This window comes from Lepidochelys olivacea, assembly GCF_965140295.1.
Source record: "Lepidochelys olivacea isolate rLepOli2 genome assembly, chromosome: 1".
Lineage (NCBI taxonomy): Eukaryota > Metazoa > Chordata > Testudines > Cheloniidae > Lepidochelys > Lepidochelys olivacea.
This window is the reverse complement of record NC_140411.1, coordinates 274,050,912-274,073,415: the sequence shown is the minus strand read 5'-3', so window position 1 is coordinate 274,073,415 and position 22,504 is coordinate 274,050,912. Positions and strand designations below refer to the sequence as shown.

At 37.9% G+C, this 22,504-nt stretch overlaps 1 protein-coding gene across 6 annotated transcripts in view; it reads right to left on the bottom strand.

Moving 5' to 3' along the window:
• The window catches only part of ATP2B1 (ATPase plasma membrane Ca2+ transporting 1), a 131,052-nt gene that overhangs the window by 31,128 nt on the left and 77,420 nt on the right, over positions 1-22,504 (bottom strand). For all 6 annotated transcript variants that reach the window (XM_084627069.1, XM_084627073.1, XM_084627068.1 and 3 more), the window contains exons 3-10: positions 20,993-21,190; positions 17,159-17,413; positions 16,952-17,077; positions 13,545-13,682; positions 8,816-8,854; positions 8,070-8,231; positions 5,015-5,229; positions 2,970-3,212 (exon numbers count right to left, since the gene is read on the bottom strand). In XM_084627069.1, the coding sequence (XP_084483195.1) occupies positions 2,970-3,212; positions 5,015-5,229; positions 8,070-8,231; positions 8,816-8,854; positions 13,545-13,682; positions 16,952-17,077; positions 17,159-17,413; positions 20,993-21,190 (1,376 nt within the window). The remainder of the gene's footprint in view (positions 1-2,969; positions 3,213-5,014; positions 5,230-8,069; positions 8,232-8,815; positions 8,855-13,544; positions 13,683-16,951; positions 17,078-17,158; positions 17,414-20,992; positions 21,191-22,504) is intronic.

The window sequence follows — 22,504 nt, the reverse complement described above, 5'->3', positions numbered from 1 at the left end:
GTGTTAAAAAAAATCTGTATTTATAAATGTCCTCATCAAAGAGAAAAGAAATCAGCAGCTTTCATAAATTGCAAGCCAGGAAGAGACCATTTATGATCTTTTAGTCAGATGTCCTGTAACAGGTCAAAGAATCTCACCCAATAGTTTCTGCATCCGATCCCGTAACTTCTGTTCAAGTGACAACATCTTTATGGAAAAATATCCAACTTTTGCTTTAAAGACTACAAATGACAGAGAATCGCCCACATTCAAAGGTAAGTTGTTCCAATTCTTAATTACCCTCATTGTTAAAGTTATTTCTGCTTCAAATTTGTTTTATTTTGCATTCCAAACATTGACTCATAAGGTCTTCTTCTGATAGATTGAAGAGCCTATTACTATGAAATCTCTTCCCCTTGTAGGTACTTACAGGCCATGATAAAGTCACCCATTAACCTTCTCTAAACTAACTATATTATACTTAAGTCTGATTGTCAGGCATCTTTTGCAGACCTCAAACTATTTTTAGCTCTTTTCTGAACCCTTTCCAACTTTTCAGAATCCGTTTTGAAGTGCTGACACCAGAACTTGGGACCATTTTCCAATACTGGTCCCACTAATGCCATATATAGGGACAGTACCACCTCATTATTCCTACTCACTATTCCTCTACTTATATAGCCAAAGATCACAAAAGAATGGCCATACAGGGTCAGACCAATGGTCTGTCTAGTCCAGTGTCCTGTCTTCCAACAGTGGCCAGGGCCAGATGCTTCAGAGGGAATGAACAGAACTAAGCAATTATTGAGTGAACCATCCTGTGTCATCCAACCCCACTTCTTGCAGTCAGAGATTTAGGCACACCCAGAGCATGAGGTTGTGCCCCTGGACATCCTGACTAATAGCTACTGATGAACCTATTCTCCATGAACTCATCTAATTCTTTTTTGAACCCAGTTATTCTTTTGGCCTTCACAACATCGCCTGGCAACAAGTTCCATGATTAACTGCATTATGTGAAGAAGCTTGTCCTCTTAGCTATAGCATTGCATTGTAAGTTCATGTTCATGTTCAGTTGGTTACCCACTGAAATCCCTAAATACTTTTTGGAGTCACTTTCCACCCTCACTCCCCCAAGATACACTGCTGAATCTTAAGGGGGATCTACATTCTTTATTCCTAGATGTAGGACCTGGCATTTGGCTGCATCAAACACACAGTGTTCAAATGAGCCCACCTTACCAAGCAATCTAGATTGGTCTGCATTACCCTGATCTATTCCCACCATTATTTACCACTCCACCAATTTATGTCATCTGCAAATTTTACCAACCTCTTTATATATTCTTCCACATCGATAAAAGTATTGATTAGCAGATCCCTGGCGGACCCACTAGAAACACTTCCAATTGGTAGAAGATTCCCCATTTAAGTTTTCCATATCAGTTAAGCCATTTTATGTCGTGCTTTTAAAAAATAAATCAAAGTCTTTTCGAAGTTTTTCACTAGTTGATGTCAACTAGCCTTAATATACAGTTACTATATTTTGGACAACATTTGCCTATTCAAATTAGAAGACATGCTCTTGCAGATTAACAAGACACATATAACATTAACAACTTCAACAAGCAGATGGTTTAGTATTTTTCACAGATTCTAGAATACTAAGATGCTAGTGAGTTAAAAATTGTAGCTTGGATCTGGATAAGATATTGTGATGCCTCTTTTCTCTGTTACTGGATATAGCAAAAGGTTTAGAGCAACTTTCCTTTTTACACGTACAGTAACAACAATATTATTCATAAGGGTTGTTTCCTATTTTTCCCTCCAAAAATCACTCTTCCTCTGCAAGCATATTATAGGTCCTGAACCATCCGCACAAGACAAACTGGAGCAATGCATATTCTTGGCATGAACCTCAACACTGAGCCACTCATACGCACCTACTGTGCTCTTGATATCGCTCTCTCCATACTGGCTACTTTCTGAAAATTTTCTGTACGGGTAACAAACGTATCTTTTTCACAGAAAAAGTTTTAATTTAGCTATGTATTATAGAGTTGATATTCCGTAACATACAGATGGGTACTGATGCAAACTTATGTAATTGGCTGGAGTATTTAAGGCAAGTAAGCCATGCTCTGCTATATGCTTCACACTTTGTCTACTCAGAAAGCAACCTCAACATTTTTCCTTATTATATATGTCATGTAATATCGCCTGAGATCATGATTCGTGGTGTGTATATGAATCAGGTAAGTGGATCCCACCATTAAACTGCTAGACAAAAAGTAAAACTAAAAAAAAAAAAGTGCAATATTTATATTTATGTGAATATCAAGTTGTGCAACAGATTTGTGATACAGGTACTGAAATATTCATTTCACAAATGCTCAATATAATGAAAAGGAATCAAGTTATGAATAATGATGCATATTATTGCCCCTTAATCTATTCATTTATTCTACTAACATTATATTATCCAGGAATAAAAAAAACTGATTAATTAAATGAAGCCACTATTTGTGCTTGCATTTCATTATATCTAGCGAACACACTATACGGCTCTCACATGTTTATATTATGGTAGCACCCAAAGTGTGCTAGATGCTTTCCAAACAGAGAAGACAGTCCCTAACCTGTAAAACAAAATTCATAAGTTTATCTAAGAATAAGGTATTATAAGAACGTCAGCTTCTTGAAGAGTGCATTTCTGAATCACCAATGCAAAATAATGCCAACTGTAAAATAAGCCAGTGGTTATTGTTATAGTGGTTAAGGCTTGAGTGGTTCCCAAGCCAACTGAAATATTGGGGTGTCTTAAATTACAGTAAGGCTAAAAGGTACCTCACCATCAACTCAGTTTATACACATTTAAATCAGCTAGCACATATGTCCATTATTTGTACAGGGTTTTTTGTTTTTGTTTTTTAAAGAACTAAAGATGAATGGCTTTTTATTATTGTATAAAAATAAAGAAATTCACTTACCAGTATTTTGGAAGTATAAGCACAATTAACAGAAATTCCTGTTACAAGATGAGCCAAAGTTTTCTCAGGAATAGCATCTGGTTCTGGAATTTTTTTATAATGTTTTTCACTGACAAAAGCCTGCACCACTGTCATTCTGTTCATGGTCAATGTTCCAGTTTTATCTGAGCAAATGGCTGTTGCATTGCCCATTGTTTCACAAGCATCCAGGTGTCTCACCAAATTATTATCCTTCATCATTTTCTATGAAGAAAAAAAAAGCAAATATGAATAGCTAGCCACCACCAGTGCTTCAACTTTCAAAACTTCTGACTTTTTAAAAAATAACAAAACAAAAATGGTATTCGATCTTCAGGAAGCACTAGTACCTACCTGCAGAAGGACAGGCCTCTTTAAAAGGTGCCTCAGGTCGGCAACCCAAATATTGACACATACAAACTCAGTCAGAAAAGGTATACCCAAATATATCATGCCACAATAAACTGCATTTTAAATATGTCTATTAGAGCCAGAATCCATATTCTGCTGCATTTGTAGGTCAAACTTAGGTGAATAAGTAGTAAAGTCAACAATACTGGAATGTTAAGTCAATTACTCAAGATGAGACACCAGCTATATCGCTACACTAATAGAATCTGGGATCTGAGCAGACCATTTCTAAGCAAAGACATTTTGTTCAGCATCTACTCCTGACTGATCAACAGGAGAGGAACATTCAGCTGTTTCCAAAGATGAATGAATGTCTCTGCTGTAGGAGACAGTTGCACTACGACCGACCGCTCTAAAAGGGGGAAAAAAAGGGGGGGAGGGGGAAGAGGAGAAGAAGGGGGAAAAAACCAAAACATAAGGAAACATAGGAAAGTTGAGACCTCTCCCCCCAATTTTTAACTTATGTTTTTTCATAGTAAGATTAGCATACAACTTAAATACTTCAGCTTGCATTACAGGTTGCTCTCCCTTCACTGACTAGAAAGCAAGGCAGAACTACTTTGTTATATTTTCTTTTAGCTTAAAGGACAGCTGTTCAGTCATCTTAGAATTCTAACAAAAATATAGACAGAACGTCACACAAATTTTATTTAAATGTCTGAAGTCAGTCAGTGAAGTCTGACCATTCAAGAACTGAAATCTGTGATAATGGACTGAACAGCCAAGAGAAACAGACCAGATGGTGCAGAAAAGTAGTGCACGAGTTTCGCCTATAGACAGTAGTTCAAAATCCTTTCTAGCTCCCAAAAGGCAGTTAAGTGGGCTATAGGTCTGGAATACCAACACTGCTGCAAGTTGCAATAAAGGTACATTAGCAGAGCTGTATGAAAAAGCAGCATATAGTCACTGTCTGCACTATGCCAGTCTCAAAGCAGTGTTCAGTCTTTCATCATCACTACTGTACTGGAACAAAAAGAAATCTAAGAATCTGAAGTTTACCAAGGTAGCAATTACCTTATACTAGATAGTAGGCTCTAGATATTCTGCAATATTGACTCAAGAAGTAGGAGAAAACAATGAATTGGCACATATCTAAGCAGACTATGAAGGATTATTGCATCATTTCCAACTTAAATTTGCTAATTAGCAATTGCTTATTGGACAAGTGTGTTAGTGGCAGAAAGGAAAGCTTACATAGCTCAGTGTGCAATCCTAACACACACACCTTTATTTTAAGTTAGTACAATAGGTTGTGGTATGAATATGACAAGCATACGGGAGTGCTAAAACTACACACACATACACATATGACAGAAGTCCTTCTATTCCAAGTCCATGGACCAGAACCACTATGCTTCACTTCATGTGAAGTAGACTATTTCTAAGTTCACATTGTTCTTCCCCAAGGAACCCCTGACTTATATTAATGCACAGAGGATTAGATACCAACTTGCAACAATGCTTTTTCATTGTACTGTACTGCAGATGAGAATGAGTGAAGTAAGATTCTCTCAGTCTCCAACGAAGACAGTTTAACAGTGTAGAATTTTCTGCTTTGCATGATTTAGAACTGTTTTATGTGCCCACCTACCTTTAAGCATGCTTTTTACACATACCTTTACAGAGTAAGCCAATGAAATAGTGACTGCAAGTGGAAGACCTTCTGGTACTGCCACCACCAGGACTGTAACTCCAATAATGAAGAACTTCACAAAGTACTGAATATAAATTGGTGTGCATTCAGCAAGCCAAGGTCGCTTCTGAACCCAGAAGGTATCAATTACAAAATACAAGATAAGGATAATGACTGTGATTGCAGACATCAACAAACCTTTTGTTAAAAAGAAAAGGATAAGCAGTTATTTAAAAGAGATCCATCTTATCTACAATACAAATAACATCTAAAGTAAGATTTAAAAAAAACTACCCTCATTTTCAGATTAAATGCAAAAATCTGAAAGTGTTATTTAAAATGGCAAAAATAATAAAATTTTATGCTTAAGATTTTTAATAGATAAGCAAGTCCCAAGATTTTGATGATTCTCAAAGCAGTTGTAAACTTAGCTCCCGAACACACAAATGCAATTTTGTATTGGATATATAAACTCTTATACCTCTATATTAAAATGTAAGTAATGGAAGAGCCATCACAAAGGTGCAGGGCAAAGCATGTCTGTGACAGACTTATGGGTAAGGGAAGAGTTCTCAGGAGAAAGAACAGCACTGAAGATAGCAGGCTGATCAAGAAGGATGAAAATGTAGAAGAGGCCTGGATATTTCACACCAGGACATTGGTGAGGGCAATTTCAGTTGAGTGAATCAAAACTAGATTGTAGGGGATCATAATGCTAGTTAGTGAAAATACATTGAAGACAGGACTAGACAACATAAGGATTAAGCATACAGGCAAATGAAAGGAGGGAGATAGGGAAGTAGATGGAGAGAAAGTTGGGGTTAGAGGGAGAGTTTACACTAGTGGGACAATGACATGCATGCATATAGAAAAAAAGTTGCCAAAGGAGTGACTGGGGAAGAGAAGAAATGGGATTAATTTTAGGGACAGGTACAGGAGCAGATAATTGAGAGAAACAAGGAGAACTCTTCAGAGTGAGAGCAGGAAAGTGCAAGCAGAAAGAAGCATGGAAAGAGATCTCTTTAAAGAAACTGAAGACAACCTAGGAAGAAGGATTTTAACAAGGGAGTGAAAGGCAAAGAAGAAAGAGTTGTAATGAGCTGCTCAAATGTGAAGTAAAACATTGTTTAGAAAGAAAAACTTGCATTGAACGCCTGGAGGAAGTGGAATTGCACATGAAACACTTTAGTATAATTATTGAATGAAACTGAATGTGAACCCTTTGCACATCAACTACTAAGAAAATTTTAAAAATCTGTTCCCTCCTCTCTTCCAATAAGATAAGCATAACTACATACATCAAGGAAAGACTCCTGTGTTAAATGCCCTATTTCAATAATAATTTTCATGGTTTTGGTACAATTTTAGGACAATGCAACTAGGAACAAGTAATTTTAGATCTATTACTTTAAAAATGGTGCACCTTCTAGTTCCTCTTTATAAACATAATAATTAGCCTTCTCATCCCATCAAATAAGCAATTGTTTCCCAAGCATTTATTTTGTCATATGCTTCTAAGGAGAGCTGAAACTATCTAGTTTATTTTTATTATGTAGACACATTTGTCTTTAAGACCTTTTTAAATAAAATACATTTCTCTTATTAAAATTAAATATTTAAGATAAATATTGTATTTTTATGTGTATATTTATCCTTGCATCTGTAATTTTCACTCCATGCATCTGAAGAAGTAGGTTTTTTATGCACGAAAGCTTATGCCCAAATAAATCTGTTAGTCTTTAAGGTGCCACCGGACTCCTCGTTTTTGTGGATACAGACTAACACAGCTATCCCTCTGCTATTTAAGATAAAGTAATAAGGGGAATGAGTGGAAAGAATAGTTGTGTTAGTCTACAATATTAAAAAAATAAAGAGCATATGTAAAAATCTTATTTGTTAGTATACCATCCTTCGGAAGTATCAGATGAAGATGGACATGCAACATGACACTATGGATACACCCAACAAAACAAACCCTAGAAATAACAAGCTGCTCCTGACTGCCAAAAAGGGTCTGTTTTAAAGTTTTAGCTTAGATAATACTAATGGTGACCTTGGAGCTAGTTATTCTCTCATGCTAATATGGGCTAGTGCTCCTCAGCTGTGTTTCAGGGCATCAATCATTAGCGCCTAGAAAATGCCTGGCTCCAAGGTCATTACTGATCAATTTAAGAAAAAATAAGCTTCAACAATGACTTTTCACATCTATTTCCTGCCCTTCCAAAATGAACTGGGGTCAAGAATGCAAAAGTGTCTCAACTTTAGTAGTAACTTAACTTTACTTATATCCTATAGCCTCTGTGCACCACCAAACAAAACAAAAAACACATACCCCCCCCCCAACATGCTTGATTAGAGTGGGAACAGATTCTCAAACCTGAATACACACCAATACAATACACAAAAGAAATATCCAGAAAACAAACAAAAGTAATTGATAAAGATGCCATTGATATACTTTGTGGGAAGAGGAATCAGAAGAATGCCTCAATAGTGGGCCCTCTAATAATACTTTTCTTCTATCTTCAACAGTGTACATCAATATTACAAATCCACATTCCCACTGCTCAGATAAAAGGCAACAGATCCTACAATCACATTTCTATGCAGTACACTGCCTGGTCAAACAGAGTTTTCCAGGAAAGGCATTTGTTGGCATACAATACGCCAAAGTGAGAAGTAGTGTGAAAGGTAGAAATACTTCACAAAATATACCACACACCATCATTTTGGAAACCAGTGTTCTAAAGCTGTACTTTCTAGTGTTATATTCTTTAAGAGAAACTAACAATACATGCATCTGATTATACACAAAGGTTCGTTGTAACTTTGCACTTTACAATTAGTGTATATCTGCTTTAACTTAACTTTGCCATATTTTCTATCAAATAAGCCAGTGTAATACTAGAAAAGGATTTTTTTTTTAAAATTAACCTATGAGTAGGTTATTTCAGAGCAGCGCCACCAGAATATTTCAGAACAATGACACCAGATTTGTTCAGTGTCAAAAACCACAAAAATATGAATAAAAATCACACCTGCTTTGCCAATCTGAACTGCTAGCTTTGTAAGTTTGCCTTGTAGAACTGATTTTTCTTTCTTTGGCATGTTTGCTCTCTTCTTGTCTTTCTCATCTCCATCTCCACCATCTTCACTCTTCAAGGGTTGCATTTCCATGGCTGCACCATCTTGAGCTTTGGCTAAGTTTAGAAATATAGGGGACATATAAATAAATAATTGCATATAAATGATTAATTACAAAGTCCAGTCAGACACTGGAATCTGTGTTAGATTCAATTCATGTGCTCAGCAATCCCAATTCCCATTAAAATCAGTTTTAAGAGTTTCCTTGAAGCCAGTCATTCCCAGCTTGAAGCCAGTCATTCCCAGCTGATAAATAACGTCACCAGAGACCCATGATCACGTCAAAACTGGCTTCAATGTCACCACCAGAAATGAATGCTACATGACCTACACGGGCTAAGGTCACTTCTATTTAGGTGTTTAGCCAAGGCTTTTTGGAATTTAACATTGGACACTGTTTGAAAATTTGGGGTGAAGTTGGAAAATGTGGGTCTTAACGTTTGCAACTTTTGATTTTAAGCATAAGGGACATTTCATATTTGCATTTCTGAATTAGGTTTGGCAACATTTACCTCGATCTGTAATATTTAGACTTAAACTACTGTATATAGGTAAGGCAGATTAAGATACACAAACTCTTTATTTTCTATAATAGACACCTATACAAACACAAATGTTTTGTTTTTTATTAAATACTTACCTTTGTTACGGTTCTCAACAGCTCCATCTTGTTTTTTACCTGTCAGAAACAAAAACAAGGAACTGTAATTTTCAAGCTCCATCTCTCTCTCTCTAATATACAAGCATTAAAAAAAGATTTCTCAAGTATTATTTCTGTGACCTATGGTTGCTTATTTCTCACATTAATTAACTTCAATTTAAATATAGGAAATTTGACTGGATACCTAGGAGGAAAAGTAACTTGCATAATTTTTGTTTTATAATAGAGCCACCAAGCTACAGGTTAATCATCTTTAAGTATAAATAGCAACGTTAGGTTAGACTTGCGTAACTAAGCAAAAGAGGTAGCTTAGATGGTTCCTGTTTTGAAGTTCAGTCTCCACCTGTTTACTCCTAGGGAAATTCTGTGCCAAAAATTTAAAAATTTAGCACAATTTTTTTTTTTGTATACAGTATTTCAAAATTCTGCAAATTGTATTTGTCAAAATAACACTACATATTCACACCAGTTTCAATTATTTTGATAATTTATTTCAAAATACTTGTCAGCAAGTATGTCTAAGAATACAGACCCAAAAATTCCCCCAGATATCTGCACCCCATCTCCCCTCAGAGCCCAGCTGCAGGGTCCCCCCTTGCCCAGATACACCCCCCGCCCCCACCACCCAAAGCCCAGCTGTGCCCCCCTCCCCAGCCCAGACATCCGCTCTCCCTACCCCACAGAGCCCAGGGATCAAGAGCAAGAAACAGTCTGATGCTAGATCCCAGGCTTGTGTGGAGTTTCTTGTGTGCCACTGTCTCCTTTCCCCAGAGCGTGCAGGGAACTGCAGCTACCAGGAAATGTCTAGCTCCCTCCCCGTCCCCCCAGCAGTGTCTTTGTGTGAGGTTGGCTCTGTCAGGTCCAGCGGGCCGCTAGTGGCGGCCAGCAGCACTGCAGCCCATTTCTGTGCAGAAAAGGAAATTCTGCACGCACAACATTAATTCCTGCAAAATTCTGCATTGCGCAGTGGCACAGAACTCCCTCAGGAGTACCTGTTAGACTGTTACAGCACCAGAACTAGGACTTTTTTACACTACAGATGCCTCACCAGCACAGCTATACTGGTGTAGGTATGCCAGCATAGCCACCTAATGGAGATGCAGCATAAACTGACAGGAATTCTCCCAGCATAGCTAAACACCTCCCATGAATGCCATTAATTATGCTGACAGAAGCACCCTGTTGAAAAAACTGGGGGTTTCGCAAGCATAGCTATGTCAGCTAGGCAATGTGATTTTTAACTAACCCCCCTCCCCTCCCCCCCCACCCCTATCTAACATATCTATGCTACAAAGCTTTGCAGCATAGCTGAAACCTGAGCCGGGAGGTAACTACTAAATCTGTGGTTTCAGTTTTGGCAATGTTTTAACAACACTGCAGATGAGAGAATAAAGACTCAAATACATACATATTTTGAAATTTAGAATCACAAATGCAGGACTGGAAGGGACCTCGATACATTATCTAGTCTAGTCCCATGCACTGTGGCAGGACTAAGTATTATCCTTCTAGACCATCTCTGACAGGTGTTTTTCTAACTTGTTCTTAAAAACCTCCAATGACCTTCCCTTTCCAGGAGGTATCTGTTAGGACAGTCTTATTTCTTAATGTCCTGTCTACATAGACATGGCAGACTTTTGAGTAACAGTTTTGTGTCTGGTCATTTGCTATATAAGAGAATGCCAAAAACCTTTGTGGATACCCATTAATGATAAACTGCAACAAAGTGGCCACCTGGGCAACTATGTCAAATCTGGATAGTTTCACATCCTGTTTTGTGTTAGGAAAACCACCTCAGCCTTCCTAGAAGTCAGCTGCAGAAGGGACAAGATCAAGATCCTAAGATCAATTGCTGCAACTGCTATCTTTTTCTGTGGGACCACCACTGCTGCTCCCACCTCTCTTCCTATTGCCCTTTCCTGAAAGCACCAGCATCTCCTGCACCAGCTGCTTGCTTCCTTTCCCCCGTACTCCCTCCCGCTCCTATTGTGAAGGCTACACAGTTCCAGCTCTCCAAAAAGTGGCTCCCCTCTTAAATGAGTAGCAGGTCATTGCTCTTCACTCGTCCACTCACACTGGGGGGGAGGAGGAGCTATCAGGGAACAAAAGTGCACATTTTCTTACCATTTGCCCTGAAGGACCAAAATTGGACACTCCTAGTTTAAGGCAACCCATTTACAGATCTGAATACAGGGCTGAACTACATTTCTATAGCTTTTACATATAAAAAACATTTTAATTAGGACGGAAACAAAACAACTAAATAAAGCATTTTTAACTGAAAATTGATATGCAATGACACAAAAGCCAGTTCGAATAGGCTTCCAGTACTACCTTTGACAGAAGTAGTTATGTTTTCTACAGAGAAAACCCCGCACTGGTTACTTCAGTCTCATTTCTAGTCTAATTCAATAGGCCACACAGCAGTAGTTTCTACTATAAGCCTAAATGTATCTGGGTAGGAGAAAGACTCACCACAGCAATCAGTATGTGCCAGACAAAGGCTGACATCCAGTCCATGCTGCTTAAATATGTATTCTAGGTCATTGCCTCGACTATTCTCTTTGCCCGGGAGGGGGCCATGACTTTAGTTAAGTGGACCTTTATTTCCACAACAAATGCTAACTTGATAAATGGTTATCGTCTGAAACTGGAAAGGTACCCAGGTTGACACTTAAGCTATAAAATAAAAACCTTTAACACATGGTCTTCATGATTTTTGAATCCTCATAACTAGGCTGAGGATTTCTCTGCAGTTTTGCATTGTGAATGAATTCAGAGAGAGCTGTTTCCAGATTTATGAGAAATAGAGATGTTCTCTGTTTTTGAAAGTGCACTCAGATTATATATAGGGACAAGTCAATATTGAACAAAAGAGTGCTACTTGCCAAAAGGGCTGTCTTGTTCTTTGTCTGCTTTGGCTAATGTGAATTATATCAGAAAGTCTGTGTTAAAAAGATAGCATTGAAGGAGGAAGGGAACAGATGCATTAACTCCATTCCAAGGGGTCAATACTTGTTTGTTTTTTCTTAAATTTAAAGAATTAGCCTGCTTTACCTGAAGCCTTTGTTGATTTCTAATAGGAGTGTCATAAATATAAAGGGAAGGGTAAACCCCTTTGAAATCCCTCCTGGCCACGGGAAAGCTCCTCTCACCTGTAAAGGGTTAAGAAGCTAAAGGTAACCTCGCTGGCACCTGACCAAAATGACCAATGAGGAGACAAGATACTTTCAAAAGCTGGGAGGAGGGAGAGAAACAAAGGGTCTGTGTCTGTCTGTAGTCGTCTTGGCCGGGGATAGACCAGGAATGGAGTCTTAGAACTTTTAGTAAGTAATCTAGCTAGGTATGTGTTAGATTATGATTTCTTTAAATGGCTGAGAAAAGAATTGTGCTGAATAGAATAACTATTTCTGTCTGTGTATCTTTTTTGTAACTTAAGGTTTTGCCTAGAGGGGTTCTCTATGTTTTTGAATCTAATTACCCTGTAAGATATCTACCATCCTGATTTTACAGGGGGGATTTCTTTATTTCTATTTACTTCTATTTTTTATTAAAAGTCTTCTTGTAAAAAACTGAATGCTTTTTCATTGTTCTCAGATCCAAGGGTTTGGGTCTGTGGTCACCTATGCAAATTGGTGAGGCTTTTTATCCAACATTTCCCAGGAAAGGGGGGGGTGCAAGTGTTGGGAGGATTGTTCATTGTTCTTAAGATCCAAGGGTCTGGGTCTGTAGTCACCTAGGCAAATTGGTGAGGCTGTTTACCAAACCTTGTCCAGGAAGTGGGGTGCAAGGTTTTGGGAAGTATTTTGGGGGGAAGGACGCGTCCAAACAGCTCTTCCCCAGTAACCAGTATTAGTTTGGTGGTGGTAGCGGCCAGTCCAAGGATAACGGGGGTAATATTTTGTACCTTGGGGAAGTTTTGACCTAAGCTGGTAAAGATAAGCTTAGGAGGTTTTTCATGCAGGTCCCCACATCTGTACCCTAGAGTTCAGAGTGGGGGAGGAACCTTGACAAGGAGTAAGAAAAGACAGGGTTAAGAGGAGAAAAAGATACTCTGTGTGCTCAGCTACCATAAAAGGTTCCAAAAGAACTGTAATTGCCAACCATACCTTCAGCTACTGTTTTGCCATAGTAACCTGGCCCACCTTTTAAGTTCTGGGGATGTTTCTGGGATAAGATATGGAGTTGTGTACCTCAAAAGGAACATGGAATTATTTAAGATAGGAAGAAATATAATTAGCCTTGGGCAGAGATCCTAAACCAGAGTATCATCCCCATAAGAATTTATATAGATTATTATGGAAGGAATATTTTGCTTCAGGTCCTTCCCAACTTCCTGGGAAGACATTTTTTAGTGAGTAATGTAATGATTAAGGCCCTCTTCTAGGATTCCTCATGTTTATCTCTGGTACTACTTAGCTCCAATAGCCAGTTGCCAGAACTGAAGTTATGGAAAGAGTCACATGGAGTATAAGGAGTAAGACAACTTTTTCCAAAGAGCTGTTCTCCATTGATTTGTCTTCTTGAGAAGAAGTAGATGCCATGTTGAAACATTTTTGGCTGCAAGACATTACAGGGGAACAGGTGCTCTGCACAGGCCATTGCAATCTGATTGACCTTGCCAAACAGTACCAACAGGATAGGAGAACATAAACTTTAAAGAATTCTAATATTACATTTTTCAGCCATTTAAAATTTCAGTGCTTACTTTTCTTGTCCTTTTTCTCCTTCTCTTTCTCTTCATCATCTCCTCCAGCCCCAAGTAAGGTAAATATAATTCCAGTTTGAGAGTTCACACCTACAGCAGTAACTACCATTCTTCCAGAGCCTTCCATCACATGAGTACCTGAAACAGAGTACATCTTAATACTTTTCCCTGTAAGTGTAAAAGTAGCTAGCTAGCAAAGCAATAAAATCAAATGTTATGGGGTTTTTTGTTGTTGTTGTTATTTTCAATAGAAGAGTCACTAAATACTTAAATTATATATGATCCGTTGGTTGGTGTTTAAAATTGTAGAAAAGTTTGAACAGACTGTTCTAATTGGATGCTAGGGCAATCTGAAAATGCATTAGGCATTTTCCCGCACTTTTTTCTGCTATTCCAACTTGTTTTAAAAGAAACTCTCCCGTTCACAGACCAGGCTTTCATTCTGCTTAATCCTGCAATGAATTTAAAGAGTCACATTCTTATGTAAGCTACTTGCCAACTAAATTAGTTAAAAAGCTATCATTAATATTACAACTGTACAATCAGAGACAAGGCAAGCTCTTAACGAGTAAACACTGTCTTGACAGCAAAATAAATTATATTCTTAACATATTTTAAAATACTTTGTCTAAGAGTACATATCAGCAGTTTAGGATAAAATACCCTACGGGATATCACTGTTATCTCAAAACCTGTCATCATGAAACTAAGCAATTTAGAGGTGGGGCTAAATTTTAAAAATCCAGATATGTTAAGGTATAGAAAGATAGTTAGGGTATCCAAAACAACTCTGCACAATAGAAAAAATTAAGAGTTTAGTCCGTCTTTAAAAATCAATTTACCTTCATCTGAAACCATGAACGTTTATAAGTTAGTCATTTCCATATCTTAACATGTTCAGTTTTTTTTCATAGTTAAAACTAAATTTGCTGGATTTAGAAGTATATTGTTTTGGGATAATTACTACATCCTAGTATTATTATTTTTTTTTTCCTCCCCACGGTCAATTACTCAGACATTCTCAAAAACTTAATCCAGGAATTTCAGAGTGCTTTACAAACAGTTAAGTGTTCCACTAGTCCTGAGAGGTAAGCAAGATTTGAGTTTGTAAATATGGGAAACTGAAGCAAATGTTAAGTGATTTGGCCAGAGCAACACTGCAAACTGGCAGAACTGTGAATCCAAGAATTGTCTTCCTCCTTTGTTCCAACTACTAGAAAAAAATGTCTCCCTAGCTAGCTACGTTGTAGGGACTAAAAAATAATGTAAAGAAAATTATCAAGCCTCAGCCACTTCTGCTGTTAAGTGGTGAGGTACAATTGTAGGAGCAGGATTTTATATTTGTACTATAAGAATTAATGTATGATTTGATCATTCTGCCAGCCACCCTTTTAGAATAGCAGAAAGGAATTACCCTCTGGGACATCGGTAGAAATGCATCTGACAGACCGCCAGTGTCTGTACTGATGTTAGGGCAGGGAGAGGCCAGAACAATCCTTATGATTGATTATGGTCACCCTTTTGTTTTAGGATAAGATTTCATTACAGTATTTGCTATAAGGTCTTGCTTCCTGTACGCATTGCAAACTAAATTGTGTAATTTTTATCCTGTCTGAAGGTCTCTGTAAAAGACCGTTTGTGTGAATGAGTAATGTATGCATCAGGAAAAGATAAGGTGTGAAGGCCATTGTTAAAGTCAGATGGTCAAGGAAGGAGGAGTGAAGAAACTTAAGCACACCAGAGAACCGTCAACGCACATCCATGAGTGAAGAAGGGCAGACTGACGACCCTGAGGTGGAGGCTGACACCCCTAAAGACAAGACAACTGATTAAATCAAAACCAGGACAGGATGACCCGCTCCGAGGTGTTTTGGAATGGTAACATCAAAAGTTAACACCAATTAAGGAGTAACCAGTCACAAACTGACAGCAAAATCCAAAGACTTCAACGGCGGGGGACGGGACGGGACTATAAGAACAGGGTGCTTGGCCATGGGACTTTGGGTTCATTTTGCCACAACTCCAGGAGCATCGGATCGCAACCAGCAGAGCCCAGTTCCCCTCTGCAACCAATCTGGCTGCACATTGTAGGGAGAGTGGTCACTTTTGATAAGCTATTACCAGCAGGAGAGTGAGTTTGTGTGTGTGGTTTTTTGGAGAGGGGTGAGGGAGTGAGAGAACCTGGATTTGTGCTGGAAATGACCCACCTTGATTATCATACACATTGTGAAGAGAGTGGTCACTTTGGATGGGCTATTACCAGCAGGAGAGTGAGTTTGTGTGTGGGGGGGCGGAGGGTGAGAAAACCTAGATTTGTGCTGGAAATGGCCCAACTTGATGATCACTTTAGATAAGCTATTACCAGCAGGACAGTGGGGTGGGAGGGGGTATTGTTTCATGGTCTTTGTGTGTATATAATGTCTACTGCAGTTTCCATGGTATGCATCCGATGAAGTGAGCTGTAGCTCACGAAAGCTCATGCTCAAATAAATTGGTTAGTCTCTAAGGTGCCACAAGTACTCCTTTTCTTTTTGCAAAGACAGACTAACACGGCTGTTACTCTGAAACCTAGATTGATCCAGACTCTGGATTGGTAACTATAACCCTCAACTGGCGGGGGGGGGAGAGGGGAGAGACGGGACAGGACGAGAGAGAGAGAAAAACAGATGCTAACTGCTGTATTCTCAATGAATGCAGCATATTGCCTTCTTCCCTGAAAAAGATCCCATGTGCTTCTTATAATCATAACACAATGTTCTCTTCTTTACAGGCCACCTTTGAAAAGCTGAACATACTTATGTAGAATATAGAGCTAAAAGGTTCTCCCCTCTCCCCTGCCAAAACATTGTGTCTATGCTTGTGCTTTGCATTGGAAATTTCATATTGTCTGCCCTGAGATTATGCTGAGTACAATACTCAAGAAATGACAAAAGGTACAAGAGACAAAGCTGAAGGCATTTTTACAGTGTTTCGGTTTTGTTTTACACATTTAGCTTCCTTGGTTAACACTGTGAATGGATAACATTAATAAAGTGTGCCATCCAACAAATCCTCCAAAAAAACCAAGACCTGACCAGACTTGATATTGCTGGTATTTCAAAGATAAACCTCAAAAAGCTTTCTAATATAAGCTTTCAGGTCTGGTTTACGTATCATAAATGAGAACAGGACGGCCCATTTTTAGAAGAGTCTTTTTCAAGTCACTTTGCAGGTGAGAAGAGCGAATATATACAGACTTATTAGGCATTGCCTCTGATGGCAGAGTCCCGATAGCACAAGCCCTCAGCAGGGTCATTGGATCCCGTAGGAAGGCAAACCAGAATTCTAGAAATACACAAGTTCCAGGGTCAGTTATAACTTAGTATCAACTACTCCATTCGATTAATTAAATATTAATATTCACACACCTGACAGCATCATAGGATCTTTATCCAAAGTCTTCTTAACCTGATCTGATTCTCCAGTCAATGAGCTTTCATCAATTTTAAGGTCATTTCCTTGAATAAGTACACCATCAGCTGGCAGAAGATCACCTAAAATACAGAGCATTAAAAACTGCAAACTTGAAACACACTATTAATAAAGTCAAATAATTGAGTTAAATATATATTCACCATATTTTACTTGCGCAATATCCCCAACAATTATGTCAGCTACTGGTATTTGGATAACTTGTCCACCCCTGATGACAGTGAACTTCTGTTCTTGTTCGATGCGGCTCTGCAGCCCCCTAAATTGTTTCTCTTTACTCCAGTCATTGAAAGCTGTTACCAATACCACACAAACTACAGATAAAAGGATTGCAGCTCCTTCAATCCAACCTGTTTCACCTTCCTCCTCTTCTTCACCAACAGTCACTGCTCCACATACTGTAAGAAATAAAGACTTTTTTAAAGTTCAAAAACAGACTCCTTTGTAATCCATATGAACTTTCACAAGGAATACATTTACACTGACTTTAGTCTGGTAACAGGATTTCCTAAGAAAGACTTAAATTAAAGCTGGTCAATGTCTCATTCAGAGATTAGAAGAGAGAGCAGAAACGAGTAGGATCTTATGAGAGAAGTAGTGTAGCTCAGAAACTCAGGACGGCAAAGAAGGATTTCAGTGGGAAATATAGGTGCTCAGCAGTTTAAAAATATCAGACCATTTATTTAGATATCTGGAGTTAGGTGCTTAAGTCTGAAAACTTAAGGGTCCTTATCACTGCAAAGGTAACAGCTATCCAGCTCCAGCAAATCATCTTTGTTCACTTTTACCCAGCAGCTGCTCAGTGACAAGATTTTGGTCAGTTGCCCTACTACTATTCAGAACTCTGCCAGTAGTGAAACAGAAGAACACCTGTTTCACTCTTCTGGCTGCTTGGAGAAAGCTCTGAGCAGCTGGGGGAAGATCCAGAGGAATGGAGACCTTTCCTCCCCTCCTCAAAAGGATGTGAAGTGGAGTACCAGAAGAGCGGATATTTAACCTCCCTTTTCAGTCTCCCTCTCATCTTCCCAAAACAGTTAGGAAGAAGCTCTAGGCAGGAAAGGAAGAAAAAATCCCTCTCTGTTCCAGCAGCTAAAACGATGTGGAGCTTTAAGTGTGCCAGATAGTTAGTAGCTAGAGGCTTATTCAAAAGATGAGCCCCTGAGAGGGTTCCAACACCACCATCTTGTCAGAAAACCCTAGTACTCTCCCTATCTCAACAGCTATGTGCTGCATGGAAGCTGATCTCTCCCAATGTTTCTCTTGACCTCGCTGGTGGATCTTCACCACGGTCTTGTTTGACTACAAGCATTACCTGAACAGAATAAGATGAGATACTGAAACTACAAAAATTGGCATGTTTTCAATCTAGAATTAATTTCTAGTTTTCTGAACCACCTCGAGTCTTCCAGAGCAGACAATGCTTTTAACTTCCGTTTACATGAAGAAATGCTCCCCCACCCCAAATGACACAGTAGAGGCAAAGGCTGCAACAGTGGATTTTCCTTCAAATTTTGAAGCATAAAAACAAAAGCCATGCTTTGACAAAAATTTTAGTTTGAAAATTTCGAGAAACTCTGGCTAGTACTTCAACAAGAGTGCTTCTAAACAACCTGTAAAAGGTGGTTGTGAAACTTATTTTGGATTTATAATAGGAACAGTTACTAAATTCTGCCATCCAAATTGGCAACAGTAGGAGTAGTATCTGGATGATCTGCAGAATTCTGGAGGACTGCTTTGACTATTTCAGAAGTTGTAACAACAAAAGCAAAATAGGAGTTACTCTTAAAAGCTTTGATTTAGCAACTGACCATTATATCAATAGCATGAGGTAGGGTGGATAAAAACCATTAAAAAAAATCCTGTTTTTGTTTAAATTGGATTTTTAAAAATAAACATGTATTTAAGTTAAATCTATTACAATTAAATTTGAAATTGATAAATTATGTTACAGGATAAACTTATTAAAATCTATTAAAAATAACTTAAATTAAACATTTATCAGTATATGTGTTTGCTGCCAACTTTTAGAGAAAAAGTCAAATCACTGAGCTGGTATAAGGCACTGGCTAAGCACCTGGAACCAAAGCTTGTTGAAATGCTATGCCAGCTCTTGATAGCAGTAGCCTCTTCTGAAGGTACGGAGAAAGTTTTCTTCATTTCTGTTTATTCAGCTAGTTCAGTTCAATGGCTAGTACATTCAAAGTTAAGAAATCAATTGGGAGTTGAAAAAAAACAACCCAGGAAAGTTGGCTTTCCTCTTTCCCTCTATGAATAAAAGAGTTAGGTGTGAAAACATGAGATCTACTAGTTTTAAAATCTTTAAGGATGTGACCAGAAATAATCAGTTCTCTTCACTAACTACAGTTAACACTTTTTAGTTTTACAAATCAGTTTTAAATGCAAAACAATGTTCTGTTAACTTTGATCATTTTTTCTTATGTAGCCACCCATCACATTTGTTATATTTATCTAATGCAAAAAAAAAAAAGGAATTTGAAAATGTATTTAATTTACATTTTCATCCAGAGCTCAACACAAATCAAATGAAAAAAAAACTCTTGTAAATTAGAATTTAATTACTCACGATTTATAATATATTTAAAAATTAAGAATCCAAGTAAAATTCAGACGTAAATTAAGCAACATGATTGCTTAAATAAATGTGTACAGATATCCTTTTGGTTAGCAAAACACTAAATTTAGTGTAAAGGCTATAATTAATTGCAAATCAACACGTGTTAATGCTTACAACTAATGAGAATCAACCTTTCAGAAAAACTAAAGTACAAATACAAAATGATTTAAATTGATTTAAATCAATGCATCCTGCTTGTTGATTTAAATCATGATTAAAATCGATTTTATTTAAGAAATCCACCTGGCTATAAAGTGATCCTTGAGCTATACTCCCAACAATTCTGTTTAGCTGATATTTATGCTAGTTTCTGAAACAGCAAGAGTTCCTCAAATTCAGTCAGGTCATCTGGTTGTCTCCCTTAGGTCTGAAGGGTTTTAGAAGATTCTTTGACAATGGAGAAAAGGGCTTGGTGACTCAGACCTGTGGTCACATTAGTAAGAAGAACTAGAACATCCAAACTGAACTTGAGAAGAACAGCAGAGTTCTTGCTACAAGTTACCTATGCAGCCTGGATAGGGTTTCACTTTGTCTTGATGGCTGGGTCAGCTTCTACAACCTCATGAAAGAGGTCTGGGAATGGGGTGAAAGAGCACCAAACTGGAAACACTTGTGTGTCCATTTTTATTTAGTCAACACTTCTTTGCATTCTAGCTTCAACTTGTCAAAGCAAAGAAGCCTCCTTTATGTTTGTCCAAAAAACCCAAACAAAAACCCTCACTGAAGGCCTGATCCAAAGCAGGTGCTGAAGTTTTTAAGCTGATAGTTTGAGTGACTGTACAGACAGAACCTTTTCATTTCTGAAATGGAAGATCAAAGACAGTGTTAACTATCATTTACAAATGAGAAACAGAAGACTACTAGATATGCCAACTCCCAGTGGGGGAGGGAAAAAAAAACACCTGGTGAACACTATCTGGAAACAATTCTGTTTATTCACACTCTTCCAGAAACAAAAGCTAAAAATTCATTTGCATTTCTTTGCATGAAAACACGAACTGTGTGGGCTGTTTACTTTTGAAGAGTCCAGCAGCTCCTGCTGCTTGTACCTCACTTGAAGTATTAAAGCTTGTGTATATCATCACTTCACAGTCAAATGTGACTATGTACACAGAATACTATTGGGATTGCTATTTTAAATGCAACCAATGCACCTGTTTTTTTATGCTAGTGTTATCCCAGTAGAGAAGTGAAATGTAAAACAAGCAAAATTACTTTGAATGAAAATGTTCTTGGTTTCCATTGGCTGATTAAAATTGATCTTATGTAAAATTTACAACTGAAGTTTCACAACACTGCAATTTACATATATTTAATATTTCTTGCTTTAAGGTTTACTTACCAGCTTCATTCCCTCCTGGAGGCTGGTAAAAAGAAAGGCCCAACGATATTATGGCTGCAATTTCTAATATAATTAAGGTAACATCCTGTAGTGCTTCCCATACTAACTGAAGAAATGTTTTTGGCTTTTTAGGAGGTATAAAGTTCTTCCCAAACACTGCTTCTCTTCTCTCTATATCTGCTGGATTTCCACTTAGACCTAAATATTTAAAAAAAAAATAAAGTCAATTTCAGCGTTTGTTTTTTTATAATCATATGCATTTCCCATTCATGAAACTCTGCATAAGCCAGAAGCGTCACTGTCTACAGCCACAGCTAATTTAACAGGTAGGAATACAGCATGATACTGTATATTAAATACTTTCAAGGATGATTCTTACATAATACAACGTAATCTTTAAGTTATTGGGGTTAAAAAAGTAGGAAACTGAATGACAAATCCACCCAATTTAGGCTTAATCTATTTCTGCCTTTTTTATACCACTTCAGAGAGAATTGTCGTCTATTACAGTATCTGAACATATATTTATGCCAGACGATAGATAAGACTGAATTGGTAGGGAGCTCCAACTACCACACTGTGGGGCACCGAGAAGTTCTCCTACATTTCATACTAAGGCCAGAAAAGACCATTATGATCTAGTCTGACCTCCTGTATAACATAGGCCATAGAACTTCCCCAAAATAATTCCTAGAGTAGATCTTTTAGAAAAAGATCCAATCTTGATATTAAACTAGTCAGTGATGGGGAATCCACTACAACCCTCAGTAACTTGTACCAATGGTTAACTATTCTCACTGATTAAAAATTTATACCTTATTTCCAGTCTGAGTTTCTCTAACTTCAATTTACAGCCATTGGATTGTGTTTTACCTTTCTCTGCTAGATTGAAGAATCCATTATTAAATATTTGTTCCCATATTTCTACCCTAGTCAAGTCACCCCTTAAACTTCTCTTTGATAAACTAAATAGATGGAGCTCCTTGAGTCTTTCACTATAAGGTAGGTTTTCTAGTCCTTTAATCATTCTCATGGTTCTTCTCTGAATCGTCTCCAATTTATCAACATCCTTCTTGAATTTTAGGCACTAGAATTGGACACCGTATTCCAGCAGTGGTTGCACCAGCGCCAAATACAAAAAGGTAAAATAAGCCCTCTACTCCTACTTGAGATTCCCCTGTCTGTGCATCTCAGGATCACATTAGCCCTTTTGGCCACTTCAAATCATACAGGGAGCTCATGATGGTTGTCACCTCCTCGGATCCCTTGGTCTGGTCCCTCGTTCCTATCCTTCAGTTTCTGGTTCAGTATTTCTTCAATATGAGCCATGTTCACTTGGATTATTTTACATTTTCACATTCCATATTACTGAATTTTTCTCCAATCAGCTTTTCAGCACACCACACTTTATGTAACCAGTACACTACACGTGTGCAAGCTTCAATTTACATAACTTCTGCATTTTTTTAGATCATGTTTTGTGTTACCCTGTTACTAGGTCATCCCACTAAA